The 15,691-nt window shown below is 36.4% G+C and overlaps 1 protein-coding gene across 2 annotated transcripts in view; it reads left to right on the top strand.

The window, feature by feature from the left end:
* Positions 1–15,691, top strand: part of CEPT1 (choline/ethanolamine phosphotransferase 1) — a 46,520-nt gene that overhangs the window by 5,002 nt on the left and 25,827 nt on the right. For both annotated transcript variants that reach the window (XM_030824853.1, XM_030824852.1), the window contains exon 2: positions 3,697–4,108. In XM_030824853.1, the coding sequence (XP_030680713.1) occupies positions 3,770–4,108 (339 nt within the window). In that variant the 5' untranslated portion in view covers positions 3,697–3,769. The remainder of the gene's footprint in view (positions 1–3,696; positions 4,109–15,691) is intronic.

Genomic DNA, 15,691 nt, shown 5'->3' with positions numbered 1-15,691 from the left:
TCAGGTGATCCACCTGCCTCAGCCTTCCAAAGTGCTGGGATTACAGGCAATGAGCCACCGTTCCCAACATAGAATAATTTTTTAATATTCTACCTCCTTTCTGTATTCCCATCCCACATCCGTTTTTCCATTCTCGCCACATTGTCCTGATCTTCCTATTGTAGCCACCTACCCTATGTGGCTCCAGTGAGATATGCTGGCTTTTCATTTGCTAAAATTCAGAAGTTCCTGTTTTTTCTGTAATGGTTTTCATGGTCATAGCCCCTGGATCTCAGATATGATGGAAGGAAGAGTAGAGATGAACCTGTGGTAGTGACTGCAAACTCTGTATCTATATGTATGTGTTGAAAGTAAAGTAGCCATCTGTAGGTCAGAGACTACATGTATCTGAATTTATATTTGCAGTGTTGTTGCTAATAGCTTCACAGAGACATTGTTGCTGCAATGTTGGCAAAGAAAGCCTTCAAAAACTCATTGCCTCTTTTCATGTATAAGTTTATACAGTGGCCAGATCCGGAAAGGTTTGTCAAAATGTAGATTTTTATAAAAGAGAAATAGAAGGTTTAAAAACAATCTAGATCGCAGAGGGGAAAAGCTGAGAGGGAAAGTATCAGTTTATCAACTAGTCCTGCCAAATGCTCAAACTTAAAACCATTAGGATCAGTTGCTTATAGCTATTTAGTGCCAAAAGCAGGCTAGCACTCATCTTTTTTTTCTTTTTTTTTTTTTTTACAGTAAGAGAATAGAATACTGCAACAGTAAAATACAAATGGAATTGACTAAATTTTTAATTCTCATTTCAAGTGGAATTCCGTAAGAGCTATCATTTACCAAATATGAAAATATATCATTGCTTGACTATAGAAAATTTGGCTACTGTGAAACTGAGTGTATTGGTGGTTATTGGTCTCTCATTTGATCTAAAGTGATCTTCTCACCAGTTATTTAATATTATATAAACATTACTTTAAAACAGTTTTAATCAGTACCTTTGTGATACAGTTGTGTGAAAGAATTCCTCAAAATGTAAGAAATTAGCTTTGATTTTTCTCCTTGATTTGAAATAATTTTTTTTTTTTTTTTTTTTTAAGACAGAGTCTCGCTTTGTCACTCAGGCTGGAATGCAGTGGTGCGATCTCGGCTCACTGCAACCTTCGCCTCCTGGGGTCAAGCAATTCTGCCTCAGCCTCCTGAGTAGCTGGGATTACAGGTGCCTGCCACCACGCCAGTCTAATTTTTGTATTTTTAGTAGAGACGGGGTTTCACCGTGTTGGCCAGGCTGGTCTCGAACTCCTGACCTCAGGTGATCCACCCGCCTCAGCCTCCCAAAGTGGCGTGAGCCACCGCGCCCTGCAAAATATTAAATATTTTTATTTTGGGGCATCTCAGTTGGTTAAATTGTGACACTGATGAGTCTCTTGAGATTTTTGAAAATTTATTTAAGGGCATTAACTTGACTATAATGACTATTTTCTAAACCAAATATTGAGGTACGTGATTGACAGAGGTTTTGGATGCCACCTTAGGTCATTAGTAACATTGAAATTTTGGAATTTGATATTTATAGGGCTATAGGAAAAAAGTCCTGTTCCATTGTGTTCATATGTCCATACCAGGCTGTGGGGTGAGTGTCCCCCTGGCTGGTACCTACTTGTCCATGTGGTTACTCATGAGCTGAGTGCCTACATTTCATGTTTTGTGGCATGTGACCCTGTGCCCCACTTCCCAGAATGCACATGTGGCCTGAGTTCATAGTCCTCTAGCCATGGCCCGGTCTCAGTTCAGTGCCTTCCATCCTGGGCAGCAGGAGCACCATGCTGCAGTCTACCACAGCTGCCTCTGGGCCTTGGCCTGGCTTCACTGCATTCCAGTGCTGCCTCCCCTCCACCCCAGACGGGGGAACCTGCCACTCTCAGGACCACCCTGCAAAGGCAGAATAAACCAGATCCTCTCACAGCAAAAAAAGTTAAAAGGGACAACTGACCATGTTTTGATAGTAGATCCATTGTCGAGATGTCCTGGACCCATACCATTTCTGGGACTTTGATACTGCTTTGTGGATCGTTTCCAACCAGAAGATCAAAGCATACCTTATGCCGCTAATCTTTTTGTTCTATTAAGATTCTTTCTTTTTTTTTTTAATCTTATGGTCTCTGTTCCTCCTCCTCCTCACTATGGTAAGTTTCTCACAAGGTTCTTTATTCATTTTTTTTTCTTTCAATGCTTAATCCCTTTGAGAACTTTTCTACTTTCTAGTTTTTAACCAGACTTTAGCTTTTAAGTTGATGACCTGAACTTTTCACTCTTACCAAAACTCCAGTTTTTTGATTTTGTCTAAAACATCTCTATGTATATATTACATCTCACATGTATATATTCCCTTCCTACCCTCATCCCTAGTTCCCTTTCACCCCCTACACCCGAAAAGCCAAAATATAACAAACTGATTTTCTTTTCCAGCTTGCCCTTTTGACAACAGTACCAGTAATCTCTAGCTGTTGACTCTTTTTATTCTGTTTCCTCACCTCTCATATCTAATTCTTAAGTACTTTCTGCTGAATCTTCCATCTAAATAGAAATTGCTTATAGATTTGACTGTCTTTCATATTTTCATTTTTACCATCCTACTATAGGCCCTCACCACTTCAAACCATTGAGATCACTGTACTTACTAATTTTTAATTGTTCTATTTTCTCCATTCTGATTCATCTTAAAAATACTCTTGTATTTCCTCATGCTACTTGATTACTTATAATTGTTATCTCTAATCTTTTCTAAATGAAATACAAATACTTCAGGGATTAAACTCAAGGTCCTTTATCAGCAGTCATCACTTAACCCACTTTTACTTTTTTTCCTTCTTCCTCAGTTCATCAGGACACTCTGCTAATTCATATATACTGTCTTAAAGTTAATTTTTTTCATTGTTGTTTATCTCCACCGAGAATACGGTCTATATTCGTTTTTACCAATAAGAAGTTTTGTCTTTTGGTTTAATTTAAACAGAAACCCTGTGTTTGTTTGAATCCTACTTGGTTTAGTTTAAAAAGAAACTATGTGTTTGTTTGAATGCTACTTACCAGCTGTGTGATTTGGACAAGTTAATTAGCCTCACTGAGCCTTAGTTTATTTTTCTGTAAAAATGGGGATAATTAATAGTCCTTGCCTTCTAGGGTGGTTACAAGGATTAAAGGAGTTAGTATATAAAATGTGCTTAAGTTTTGTAGTATGAAGGGCATGCCCAATAAATGTTAGCTATTACTATTAAATAAAAATCTAGTTTAAGACTCATTGAAGTCGTTCCTCTGATACTAATGCTAATTTGCTAGCCTTGGGACCTCAGTTTCCATGTATGTGTAATGATGAGATGATTTCTAACATTTGTTGCATTATAGAACTGAAAGCAGTGTGAGATCGAAAAAGAATATGAGCTTCAAAGTCAGACAGACTATCAGATAATAGGAAGCATACTACTATTAAAGTCTCTTACTATTTTTTACTTAAAGTTGAGGTTGTACACTTTCAATAAGAACTAGAACCAAAATCAGGTCCCTCCTTTTCTGGTCCTATTTGATACTTACTACTTTATTGACAATTTGATTTTTTGTTTCCTAATTTGTTAATATTGGCGTAAGATGTAAATAGTGGCCAACAAGTGTATTTTTTTAATTTTTATTTTATTTTTTTTTTTTTAGGTAAGCACCAGCCACAAAAACCTACAAAAGAAGGTAAATTACTGTCTTTAAATATTAAAAAAAAACAAGATCCATGAGTGGGCATCGATCAACAAGGAAAAGATGTGGAGATTCTCACCCGGAGTCCCCAGTGGGCTTCGGGTATATGAGTACTACAGGATGTGTATTAAATAAATTGTTTCAGTTACCAACACCACCATTGTCAAGACACCAACTAAAGCGGCTAGAAGAACACAGATATCAAAGTGCTGGACGGTCCCTGCTTGAGCCCTTAATGCAAGGGTATTGGGAATGGCTCGTTAGAAGAGTTCCCTCCTGGATTGCCCCAAATCTCATCACCATCATTGGACTGTCAATAAACATCTGTACAACTATTTTATTAGTCTTCTACTGCCCTACAGCTACAGAGCAGGTAAGAGTTTCTTAACAGATCTCAACATTGCTATATACCAAAAACATTGTAATTGAGATCATGGGGTCATTTTAACTAAAGATAAAGTAATCTGACAGCTATCTGTCAACAATTTTAAAATATCACACACACTGTGATAAAGCTTATAAGTACAACCTACACACTTGCTTATTGGAAACCAGAAGCAAACGGTAGACTATGATCCTAGTAGTTAAATTAATGTTAGCAGGGATTAACATGTAAAATGTTCCTTTTAAAGTCACTAAATCTCAATTTTTTACAAAAAAGTTTTTCATTTTTTTAAATGGTAGAATAAAGTCTTAGGAAAAAAAAGAAAAGTGAGAAAACTCTCTGGTATTTAGTATGGCATGACTATAAACTAGCCTTACCAAAAGGTTTTTTTTCCATTCTAGTGAGAAGTGTTAAATTTCCCTTCTCTCTTCCTTTAAACATGTATGCCTGATAGATTTCAGGTATATGGCTTATTATTCTAACAATTGTGGCAAAGGAAGTGTAAGAAAAAGTCAATATAATGTATTTCCTATTCCGTATCCTGCCCTGGCTACCATTAAGAAAGGATGCATGCTATTGCTTACAAAGACTCACACAGGCCTTCTCAGATCCAAGCCTCTCTTCTACTGTTACCCTCTATTACCCTCTGTACTCATTACTTGAAACCAAAACTAGAACTCTTTAGCAGAATAGATAAATTGATATTTATTTCTTTGGTTTTAAAATGTCCTTACCAAAACATGAACTAAGCTAGTTAGGTAGATGAAAGAATTACAAGCATTTGTTCTGCCTGTATTAGTTAGACTGGTCAGTTTCTGGTAATTCAAGACAGTAGAAGGTAATTCTAACTAAACATGTCAGAGTGATTCTGAGCTAAATGAGATGAATGGCCACAACATTCCTTACCTTGTTTTAAGCTTGAAGTAATTTTTTTTAAGTAATCTTCTCAGATTATTTGTCCTTTGAGATAAAATTACCACCATTCAACCCTCTATTTTCTGTTTTCATCAATTTGTCTGTTTCCATAGGTTAAATGAAAGCCATTAAAGTGAATGGCTATTGAGGGTCACAGTTACCCCTAGAACATGTGATTTCTGTCATTTTCCAGGTTTTCATTTCCCATCACCCTTAATTCCTCTTTTACTATTATAAATACAGTCCATACAGATTTTATAGATGTAAAATCAGGTTTCTCCTCTTTTTTTTTTTTTTTTTTTTTTTTTTTTGAGACAGGGTCTGCCTCTGTCACCCAGGCTGGAGTGCAGTGGCACTGTCTTGGCTCACGGCAATTTCCACCTCCGCGGGGTTTAAGCGATTCTCCTGCCTCAGCCTCCCAAGTAACTGGGATTACAGGCCCACACCACCACGCCTGGCTAATTTTTGTATTTGTAGTAGAGACAGGGTTTCACCTTGTTGGTCAGGCTGGTCTGGAACTCCTGACCTCAGGTTATCCACCAACCTTGGCCTCCCAAAGTGCTGGGATTACAGTGAGCAACCGCGCCCAGCTCCCCTCCTCTTTTTAACTCTCTTCCTGTTGCTCAGTTAGGATACTTAAAAAACACAAACCAGTACATTATTTAAATGTGTCCTTGGATTCTTTATTACATATCCTTTAAATTGTTTTACTTGGGGCTTATCTGAGAATTTGACTGCCACTCCCAGAAGGGTTTGGTCCAAATCACACACATCATTAGAGATATAGTAGAACAACAGGGAGGTGGGTTGATTCCAGTGGAAGACCTCCAGTACTAAACTAGTTCTAGGATGGGGATCAAGGAGTGAGAGCAGGTTCAAGGATAGTTCAGCCACTAATAGTCATTTACTGAACACCACAGAGTATATCAGGTAGTGTGTTCCCCTGTAATACTTTTTCTTGGCCTCTGTTCTTAAGTGATTTGGAATGTATGAATAACCCAAGAATTAGTTAAATCTTTAGGGAGACTTCCAGAATGGAAGCTATTCTTTTCATTAGTTGTGATGGTTCAGAATTGCTGCTAGGAGGAATCAATATGACTGAGCTGCTGCTTGTTGCTCTGCGAGGGAAGGTAATGTCCTACAGTGGAGATGCCTGGATGCATTTTTAGCTACAAGGTAGCTATCCTTATTAGGCTCAAAGCAGAATGCATTTAAATAGGCCTTGGTTGTTTTCTATGACAAGCTGTTAATCTCTGTGATCTTCAGTAAGATAAGTAAATTCTCTAAGTCACCCTCTTTAAATCTTATTTTGTGGTATGATGATCATACATTCAGGGTACCTAGCATATAATGTTCAAAATAGTAGATGGTTATTGTTTCATTGATCAAAAAGATTAGGTATATAATCTGTTCTTCCACAGCCCCCTTCCCATTCGTGATTTCCTCTAGTAATTCATAATATTTCCAGTTATAAATTCATCTAAGTCCTTATTTCTTTTATATTTTTCTTTATCATCATGTTGGAGTCAGAGAATTTCATAAATTTTATCACCCAGGGAAATTCTCTTTCATTATATCTCTGATTCTTTTGGGCCTTATGCCAGTGGATGATCATTAAGTTTCATGTCTACATGTATAGTATTACGAACTTCCCATATATTTTTTATGTTACTAATTTTTTAAAATGTATTAGAGTTTCAGACACCAATCTTTCTGGCAGAAAGGAAGGTCATTATTATAATAGTTTAAGCTCAGTTTGTTTCTTAGAAAAAGCAATCCTCCTAGTAGATAAGAAAATAAGTTAGCTTTTATTTTTCACATTCTTAGGGTAGAAATACAGACTTCTCTCTTTTTATATGGAGAGCCAAAATTTCCCTTTGATCTGTTCATTACTCAGTATTTAAACTTCATTAGCTAGTAGCTTTGATTTTAGTATCATAAGTTAATTTGGAATTTGTCTTGCAACTTGATATATGTTAATATACTTGTGTTCACATTGCCTCCGTCCACAAAAAGAGTTGGACTCTGTAAAATATTTGAAGAGATTTATTCTGAGCCAAATATGAGTGACTGTGGCCTGTGACACAGCCCTCAGGAGGTCCTGAGAACACGTGCCCAAGGTAGTCAGAGCACTGCTTGTTTGTTTTTTTTGTTTTTTTGAGACGGAGTCTTGCTCTGTTGCCAGGCTGGAGTGCAGTGGTGCAATCTCGGTTCACTGCAACCTCCACCTCCCTGGTTCAAGCGATTCTCCTGCCTCAGCCTCCCAAGTACAGGACTACAGGTGCACGCTGCCACGCCCAGCTGATTTTTGTATTTTTAGCAGAGACCAGATTTCAACATGTTGGCCAGAATGATCTCAATCTCTTGTTCTTGTAATCCACCCGCCTTGGCCTCCCAGAGTGCTGGGATTACAGGCGTGTGCCACCATACCCAGCCAGCTTGGTATTATACATTTTAGAGAGGCATGAGACATCAATCAAATACATTTAAGAAATACATTGGTTTGGTCCAGAAAGGCGGGACAACTCAGAGTGGAAGGGCTTCCAGGCTATAGTTGAATTTAAACATTTTCTGGCTAAGTTTGTCTAAAGATCTGGGATTGATAGAAAGGGAATGTTCAGGTTAAGATAAAGATTGTGGAGGCCAAAGTTCTTTTGAACTCTTATAGTGGCTGTCCTTAGAGACAATAGATGACAAAGTTTCCCTTTCAGATCTTAGTTAATCTCTTTAGGATTGGGACAGTCTGGAAGAAAAAGATCTAGCTATGTTAATAGAGGTTCTTTACAGATGCAAATTTTCCCCCACGAAGAACAGCTTTGCAGGGCCAATTCAAAATATGACCAAGAAACATGTTTTGGGGTAAAATATTTTGATTTTCTTCCTTGTCTTGTAATGTTATGCCAGAGTCAGGTTGGAAAGTAAATCAAGATATGTAGGATTAAATAAAACCCATCTGATGAGAATTTATCATTTGTAGGGCATGACTGCCCAGACCCCTTAGATACGAATTTGGGCAAGGTAAAAATCAACAGTTTAGTCCTCATCACATAAGACAGATAAAGGAAGTTGGTGTTAACCTGTATTATACCCATGAAAACCAGAAATGCCATTATTAAAAAGAGTTGTGTCAAATTTCAATATAACTTTTTGAAATATCATGAGTTGTTTAAACACTCATTTGTTTTTGTTTTTATATTGCTAGTTTTCATGCTTTTGATTCACCTAACTAAAAAATAACTTGTTAGATTTTTTTTTGGCATAGAAAAGTGAAAAGAAAATTAAAATGGCACATTGACCATAATTTCACTGCCCAGTTAACTTATGTTGACATTGAAAAGTGAAGGGGAAAAAAATTACATAGTTAGAAAAATTCAAAGAGTGGCATAAAACAAAAAGTAAAATCTTCCCCTTTTTATCTGCCTTTCCTTCCTACCCCTTACCCTAACCCCTCTCCTCAAATGTAATAAAGTTTAACAGTATTTTTGTCTGACAAATCACACCCTAAATTTTATTGAGTAGAAAAAGCAACATGTGGAACACACAGTACACCATTTAGAAATTGTTTAAAAGTATGCAAAATAAGTCATTACTGTTTAGGATTGCATATATATGTAATCAAGTCTAAAGGCAAACATGGGAATAATAAAGACTCAATTCAGGTTAGTGGGTACTTTTGGGGGAGATTGCATGATGAATTGGAGAGAGCTGTTCATGGAGCTCCAATTATGCTTTTTAAGCTGAGAGGTTTGTCAAGGGTGTTCATCAGATTTTTAAAACTTTTTGTATGTTTGAAATAGTAATAAAACTCGTATTGTACCCGCCCATATATATGCCCGCCAAAATCTTAGGAGTATTTTTTCCTTCTGGTTGACACATAATAATTATATATGAGATACAGTGTTATATTTTAAAACATATATACAGTGTATAATGATCAAATCAGGGTAATTATGTCTGTCACCTCGAACATTTATTTCTTTGTGTTAATATTCTAGATCTTCTCGCTTTTTGAAAATATGCAATGCATTATTGTTAGCTATATTCAGCCTACATTGCTGTAGAGCACTAGAACTTGCTCCTCCTACATAGCTGTAACTTTGCTTCTGTTAAACAACCTGTCCCTATCCTCCCCTCCTCCTTACCCGTCCCAGCCTCTTGTAACCACAATTCTTCCCTTTACTTCTATGAGCATTTTTTTTTTTTTTTTGGCTCCTGCATATGAGTAAGAACTTTCAGTATTTATCTTTCTGTGCTTGATTTATTTCACTTAACATGATGTCTTCCAGGCTCATCCATGTTGCTGGGAATAACAGGATTTCATTTTTCTTTATGGCTGAATAGTATTCTATTATGTATATTTACCACATTCTTTATTCATTCCTTTGTTAATAGATGTTTAAGTTGATTCTATATATTGGTTATTGTAAATAGTGCTGTAATAAACATGGGGGTACAGTTATCTCTTTGATATCCTGATTACCCTTCCTTTGGATCAATACCCAGTAGTAGGATTGCTGGATCATATGGTAATTCTTAGTTTCTTGAAAAATCTCCATACTGTTTTCCATAGTGGCTCCATTAATTTACATTCTTGCCATCAGTGTATTAGAAAGAGCTCCCTTTTCTCTGCATCCTTACCAGCATCTGTTAATTTTGTCTTTTTATAATAATCTTTGTAACTGGGGTAAGATAATATCTCATCGAAGTTTTGATTTGGAGTTCCCTGATGATTAATGATGTTGAGCATTTTTTCTTTATATTTGTTGGCATTTATATGTCTTTTTTGAGAAATATCTGTTCAGATCATTTGCTCATTTTTTGATTGGATGAGTCGCTTTTTAGCTGTTGAGTTGTTTGTATATTCTAGATAATATCCCTTGCCAGATGTATAATTTGCAAATACTTATTCCCGTTCCACAGGTTCACTCTTCACTCTATTGATTGATACGGAGAAGCTTTTTAGTTTGTTATAGTCTCATTTGTCTACTTTAGGTTTTGGTTTTGTTTTTGTTTTTGAGACAGAGTTTCACACTTGTTGCCCAGGCTGGAGTGCAATGATCTCAGCTCACTGCAACCTCCGCCTCCCAGGTTCAAGTGATTCTCCTGCCTCAACCTCCCAAGTAGCTGGGATTACAGGCATACACCGCCATACCTGGATAATTTTGTATTTTCAGTAGAGATGGGGTTGGTCAGCCTGACCTCAGATAATCCACCTGCCTCAGCCTACCAGAGTGCTTGGATTACAGGTGTGAGCCACTGCGCCCTGCTCTCTCTACTTTAGTTTTTCTTGCCTGTGCTTTTGAGATCTTAGCCATAAAATCTTTGCCTAGACCAATGTACTGAAGCATTTCCCCTGTGTTTTTTCTAGTAGTTTTATACTACTAGGTCTTACATTTATAAGTCTTTAATCCATTTGAGTTGATTTTTGAATATAGTGAGAGATAGGGGTCTAGTTTCATTTTTCTGCATGTGGATATTCAATTTTCCCAGCACCATTTATTTATCCTTTCCCCACTCTGTGTTCCTGGCATCTTTGTCAAAAATCAGTTGGCTGTAAATACATAGATTTATTTCTGGGTTCTCATTTCTTTGGGTCTGTATGTTCTTTTATACACCAATACCATGCTGTTTTGGTTACTATAGCTTTTTAGTGTATTTTGAAGTCAGGTAGTGTGATGCCTCCAGCTTTGTTCTTTTTGCTCTAGATTGCTTTGGTTATTCTCAGGTTTTTGTGATTCCATACACATTTTAGGATTTTTTTTCTATTTCTGTGAAGAATGTCATTGGTATTTTGATAGGGATTGCATTGAATCTGTAGATTGCTTTGGGTAGTATTGCCATTTTGACAATATTCATGGACATGGGATGACTTTTCATTTTGTGTGTATGTCCTCCTCAGTTTCTTTTATCAGTGCTTCGTAGTTTTCATTGTAGAGATCTTTCAACTCCTTGGTTAAATTTATTCCCAAGTATTTTATTTTATTTTATTTTATTTTATTTTATTTTATTTAGCTGTTGTTAATGGGGTTGCCTTCTTGATTTTTTTCCAGCTAGTTTGTTATTGGTGTATGGAAATGCTACTGATTTTTGTATGTTGATTTTGTATCTTGCATCTTTACTGAATTTAATAGTTCTATGCGTTTTTTGATGCAGTCTTTAAGTTTTCCCATATATAAGTTCATATCCTCTGCAAAGAGGGACAGTTTTGACTTCCTCTTTTCTAATGTGAATGCCCTTTGTTTCTTTCTTTTGTTTAATTACTCTGGCTGGGACTTCCAGTACTATGTTGAGTGCAGAAAGTGGGCATCCTTGTCTTGTTCTAGTTCTTAGAGGAAAAGCTTTGACCATTTCCCCGTTCGGTATGATGTTAGCTGTTGGTATGTCATATATGGTCCTTGTTGTGTTGAGGTATGTTTCTTGTATGCATAATTTGTGGTGACGTTTTATCTTGAAGAGATGTTGAATTTTATCAAATGCTTTTTCTGAGCCTATTGAGATGATCATAGGATCTTAGTTCTTCGTTCTGTTGATGTGATGTGTCACATTTATTGATTTGCATGTGTTGGACCATCCTTGCATCCCTGAGTTAAATCCTCCTTCATCATGTTGAATAATCTTTTTAATGCGCCATTGGATTTGGTTTGCTAGTAGTTTCTTGAGGATTTTTGTATCTGTGTTCATCAGTAATACTGGCTTGTAGTTTTCTTCTTTTATTGCATCCTTGTCTGGTTTTGATGTCAGGGTAATGCTGGTTTCGTAGAATGAATTAGGAAGAATTTTCTCTCCAGTATTTTGGAATGGTTTCAGAAGAATTGGTTTAGTTCTTTTAAAGTTTGGTAGAATTCAGCAGTAAAGGCATTTGGTGTCCTGGGTTTTTCTTTGTTGGAAAACTTTTTAATATTTATTCTATCTTGTTATTTGTTATTAGTCTGTTAAGGTTTTCTATTTCTTTTGGTTCAATCTTTATAGGTTATACGTGTCTAAAAGTGTATCTACTTCGTCTAGGTTTTCCAGTTTGTTGGCATATAGTTGTTCATGACAATCTCTAGTGATCTTTTATATTTCTATGGTATCAGTTGTAATGCCTCTTTTTTTGTGTCTGATTTTATTTATTTGAGTATTCTCTCTTTGTTTCTTCGTTAATCATAGCTAATGGTTGGTCAATCTTATTTCTTTTCAAAAAACCAACTTTTCATTTTATCATTTGTGTGTGTGTATGTGTGTGTATACACACAACATATATATGACACATGCCGTGTGTCATATATGTATATATACATATATATGATATATATATTCACGTTTTGGGGGGTTTTTTTTGAGATGGAGCTTTGCTTTTATTACCCGGGCTGGAGTGCAATGGCGTGATCTTGGCTCACTGCAACCTCCGCCTCACCTGGGAGGCGATTCTCCTGCCTCAGCCTCCCAAGTAGCTGGAATTACAGGCGTGCGCCACCATACCCGGCTAATTTTGTGTTTTTAGTAGAGATGGGGTTTCATCATGTTGACCATGCTGGTCTCAAACTCCCGACCTCAGGTGATCTGCCCGCCTTGGCCTCCCAAAGTGCTGGGATTACAGGCATGAGCCACCATGCCTGGCCAGATATTCATGTACATATATGCACACATGTGTGCACATATATATATATTCTACTTCATTTAGCTCTGATCTTTATTTCTTCTAATTTCGGATTTGATTTGTTCTTGCTTTTCTGGTTCTTTGAGGTGCATTATTATGTTGTTTATTTGAAATCTTTCTACTTTTCGGATGTGGGCATTTATTTTGCTTTATTCTTTCCTCTTAGTACTTCTTTTGCTGTATCTTGTAGTTTTGGTATTTTGTGCTTCTGTTTTTATTTTTTTCTCAAAAAATGGTTTACTTCTTAATTTCTTCATAGATTCATTGGTCATTCAGGAGCATGTTGGTTAATTTTCATGTATTTGTACAGTTTGCAAAGTTCCTCTTGTTATTGATTTCTAGTTTTATTCCATTGTAGTCTCAGAAGATACCTGAAATGACCCCAACACAAATATTTAAAAATTTGTTGAAACTTGTTTTGTAGCCTCACACATGGTTTGTCCTGGAGAATGTTTCATGTGCTGAAGAGAAGAATGTGTATTCTGCAGCTATGGAATGAAATGTTCTGTAAATGTCTGTTGGGTCCATTTGGTCTATAGTGCAGTGTAAGTTCAGTGTTACTTTGTTGGTTTTCTGTTTAAATCAGGGGTGTCTAATCTTTTGGCTTCCCTGAACCACATTGGAAGAAGAATTGTCTTGGGCCACACATAAAACACTAACGATAGCTGATGAGCGGGAAAAAAAAAAAATCTTATAATGTTTTAAGAAAGTTTACAAATTGATGTTGGGCTGCATTCAAAGCTGTCCTTGGCTGCATGCAGCCCACGTGCCACAGCTTGGACAAACTTAATTTAGGTGATCTGTCCAGTGCTGAAAGTGAGGTAACATTTAATAGTTTTTTTGATGTATCCTCCCAGAAAAAGAAAAAAATTACTCTTGTACTAGCATGTGTATATGTTTGTATGTATGTAAAATCTTCAGTTCTGTTTCAAAAGTTTAGTAAAACCATATGTTTCTTGGAATTTTTTACCTGAGTTGACTCACATAACATCTCTGCAAGATTTTACAAGTTGGTTAATTGCTACATTGTGATAAGATTATTTGTTTATGTCAATTCTTTCCCATACACTTATCAGGACATAATGAGTTCTGAATGATGCATGAGTTGCTTCATTCATTCAGTATCTCCCCCAGGGTCTTACGGCAACAGGGATCATATTTATTCCTGAATTAGGGTTTCTTCTTAAAATACCTCTGAGAAGTATAAAATAATGTGAACAAGGAAGAAGTATATAAATATTAGTGTATCATTGTGCAGATTCACAGGAAGAAAGGAAAATCCAAAGTCAAGAAAACTTTTTATGTCTGTGATTGTTATTTTACTATTTCCTAGGATTGTGTATATACTAGTTATCTTTGTTCCAGAGCAACATTTTACCCCATTAAAATCTTAAGCTTGGGCCCCAAGAAACTCCTAGATTTCTTGTCCCCTAAAGCAGAGGTATTCAGCAGAATTTTCTATGATGATGGGCATGTTCTATGTCTGTGAGGTTTAATATAGTAGCCATAGCTACATATGGCTATTGAGCATTCAAAATATACCTAGTGTAACTGAGGAACTGAATTTTTAATTTTATTTAATTTCAAACAGTCACAGATGACTGATGGCTGCTGTACAAGATAGCGCAGCTCTAGAGAGTTACTGGATTCCTTTAGGAGCAAGAAGGAGTAGACCCAAAGTCCAGAAGACAGAGTTCTTAGTCATACAGGATTAATTACTCAGTTCAGTGTGCTTGCATGTAAAGTATGGTTCCATAATCATATTTATTGCTTTTAGGGTTTATAACTCTGGCTTAGTGGAGGTATGTGCTAGCTCCTTTGGATAATCTCAGTGTCTTAAAAAACGGAACTCAAAAAAGGTTTATGAAAAGATCCTTACCTTTTAATAACTGGTACTAAATAGATCTCTATCAGAGAGAAACTCCTTTGCAGTACAGAATATACTGAATGTTATTTGCATCTCTGAGTGTTTAATATTCACAGTGTAACTTGATAACCAATATACAATAAACTACCTTGTGATTATAAAAAATATTTTATAGCCTGGGAAGGGGAAAATAATGAAAAGTGATACAATATACTCTTCCACATTCTTAAGGATAAATCATATAAGACCTCTTCTTTTTGAATATATATTTAAATTTAATACCAGGCCGGGTGTGTTGGCTCACGCCTGTAATCCCAACACTTTGGGAGGCCGAGGTGGGCGGATCACTTGAGGTCAAGAGTTTGAGACCAGCCTGACCAACATGGCAAAACCTTGTCTCTACTAAATAAAATAAAATAAAATAAAAAATTAGCCAGGCCTCATGGTACATGCCTATAATCCAGCTACTAGGGAGGGTGAAGCAGGAGAATCTCTTGAAGCCAGGAGGCAGAGGTTGCAGTAAGCCAAGACTGCACCACTGCACTCCCAGCCTGGGTGACAGAGCAAGACTCCATCTCAAATAAATTAATTAATTAATTAATTCAATACCAGCAGTTCAATTTCTGTTTGGGAAAAGAGAAGCTATTCCTTGAAAATGTGACTGTGGATTTGAAAAATAGTATTCTGAACACTCTATGCACTGGATATCATTTCCTAGTGTTATTTTATGGCCCATTGAAGAGATGTTTAAAAATGTTACAAACTCAAATAAATTTGGAAAATGGCAGCACATTATGCCCCCCTCTTGAATATTCACAGGATGTATTAGCAATATTAAGGACTAGAAGAAGTCCTGTAGTAAAGAAATCCGTTTAACATTGTTTAGTGTTTAACCCAGTGTTTCCCATATGAGGTTAGCGTGGAATTTTTCATGTGATACCTGCAAACATTTTGAAGGATACGATTTTGGAAAAAATTCAATAATTGACCCTTCTAATCTAAACATTGAGAAGAATCTTATGGAAGACACCTAGTCCAATCTCTTGGGATTTTTGTAATTTCCCTCATAAGTTGTTACCTAGCATCTGCTTGAACACCTCTAAAAGCAGGAAATTTAATTCTTTTACAATTCTAATTGTTTCAGTGAGTT

This window comes from Nomascus leucogenys, chromosome 12 (assembly GCF_006542625.1).
Source record: "Nomascus leucogenys isolate Asia chromosome 12, Asia_NLE_v1, whole genome shotgun sequence".
Lineage (NCBI taxonomy): Eukaryota > Metazoa > Chordata > Mammalia > Primates > Hylobatidae > Nomascus > Nomascus leucogenys.
This window is presented reverse-complemented; position numbering and strand designations above follow the sequence as displayed.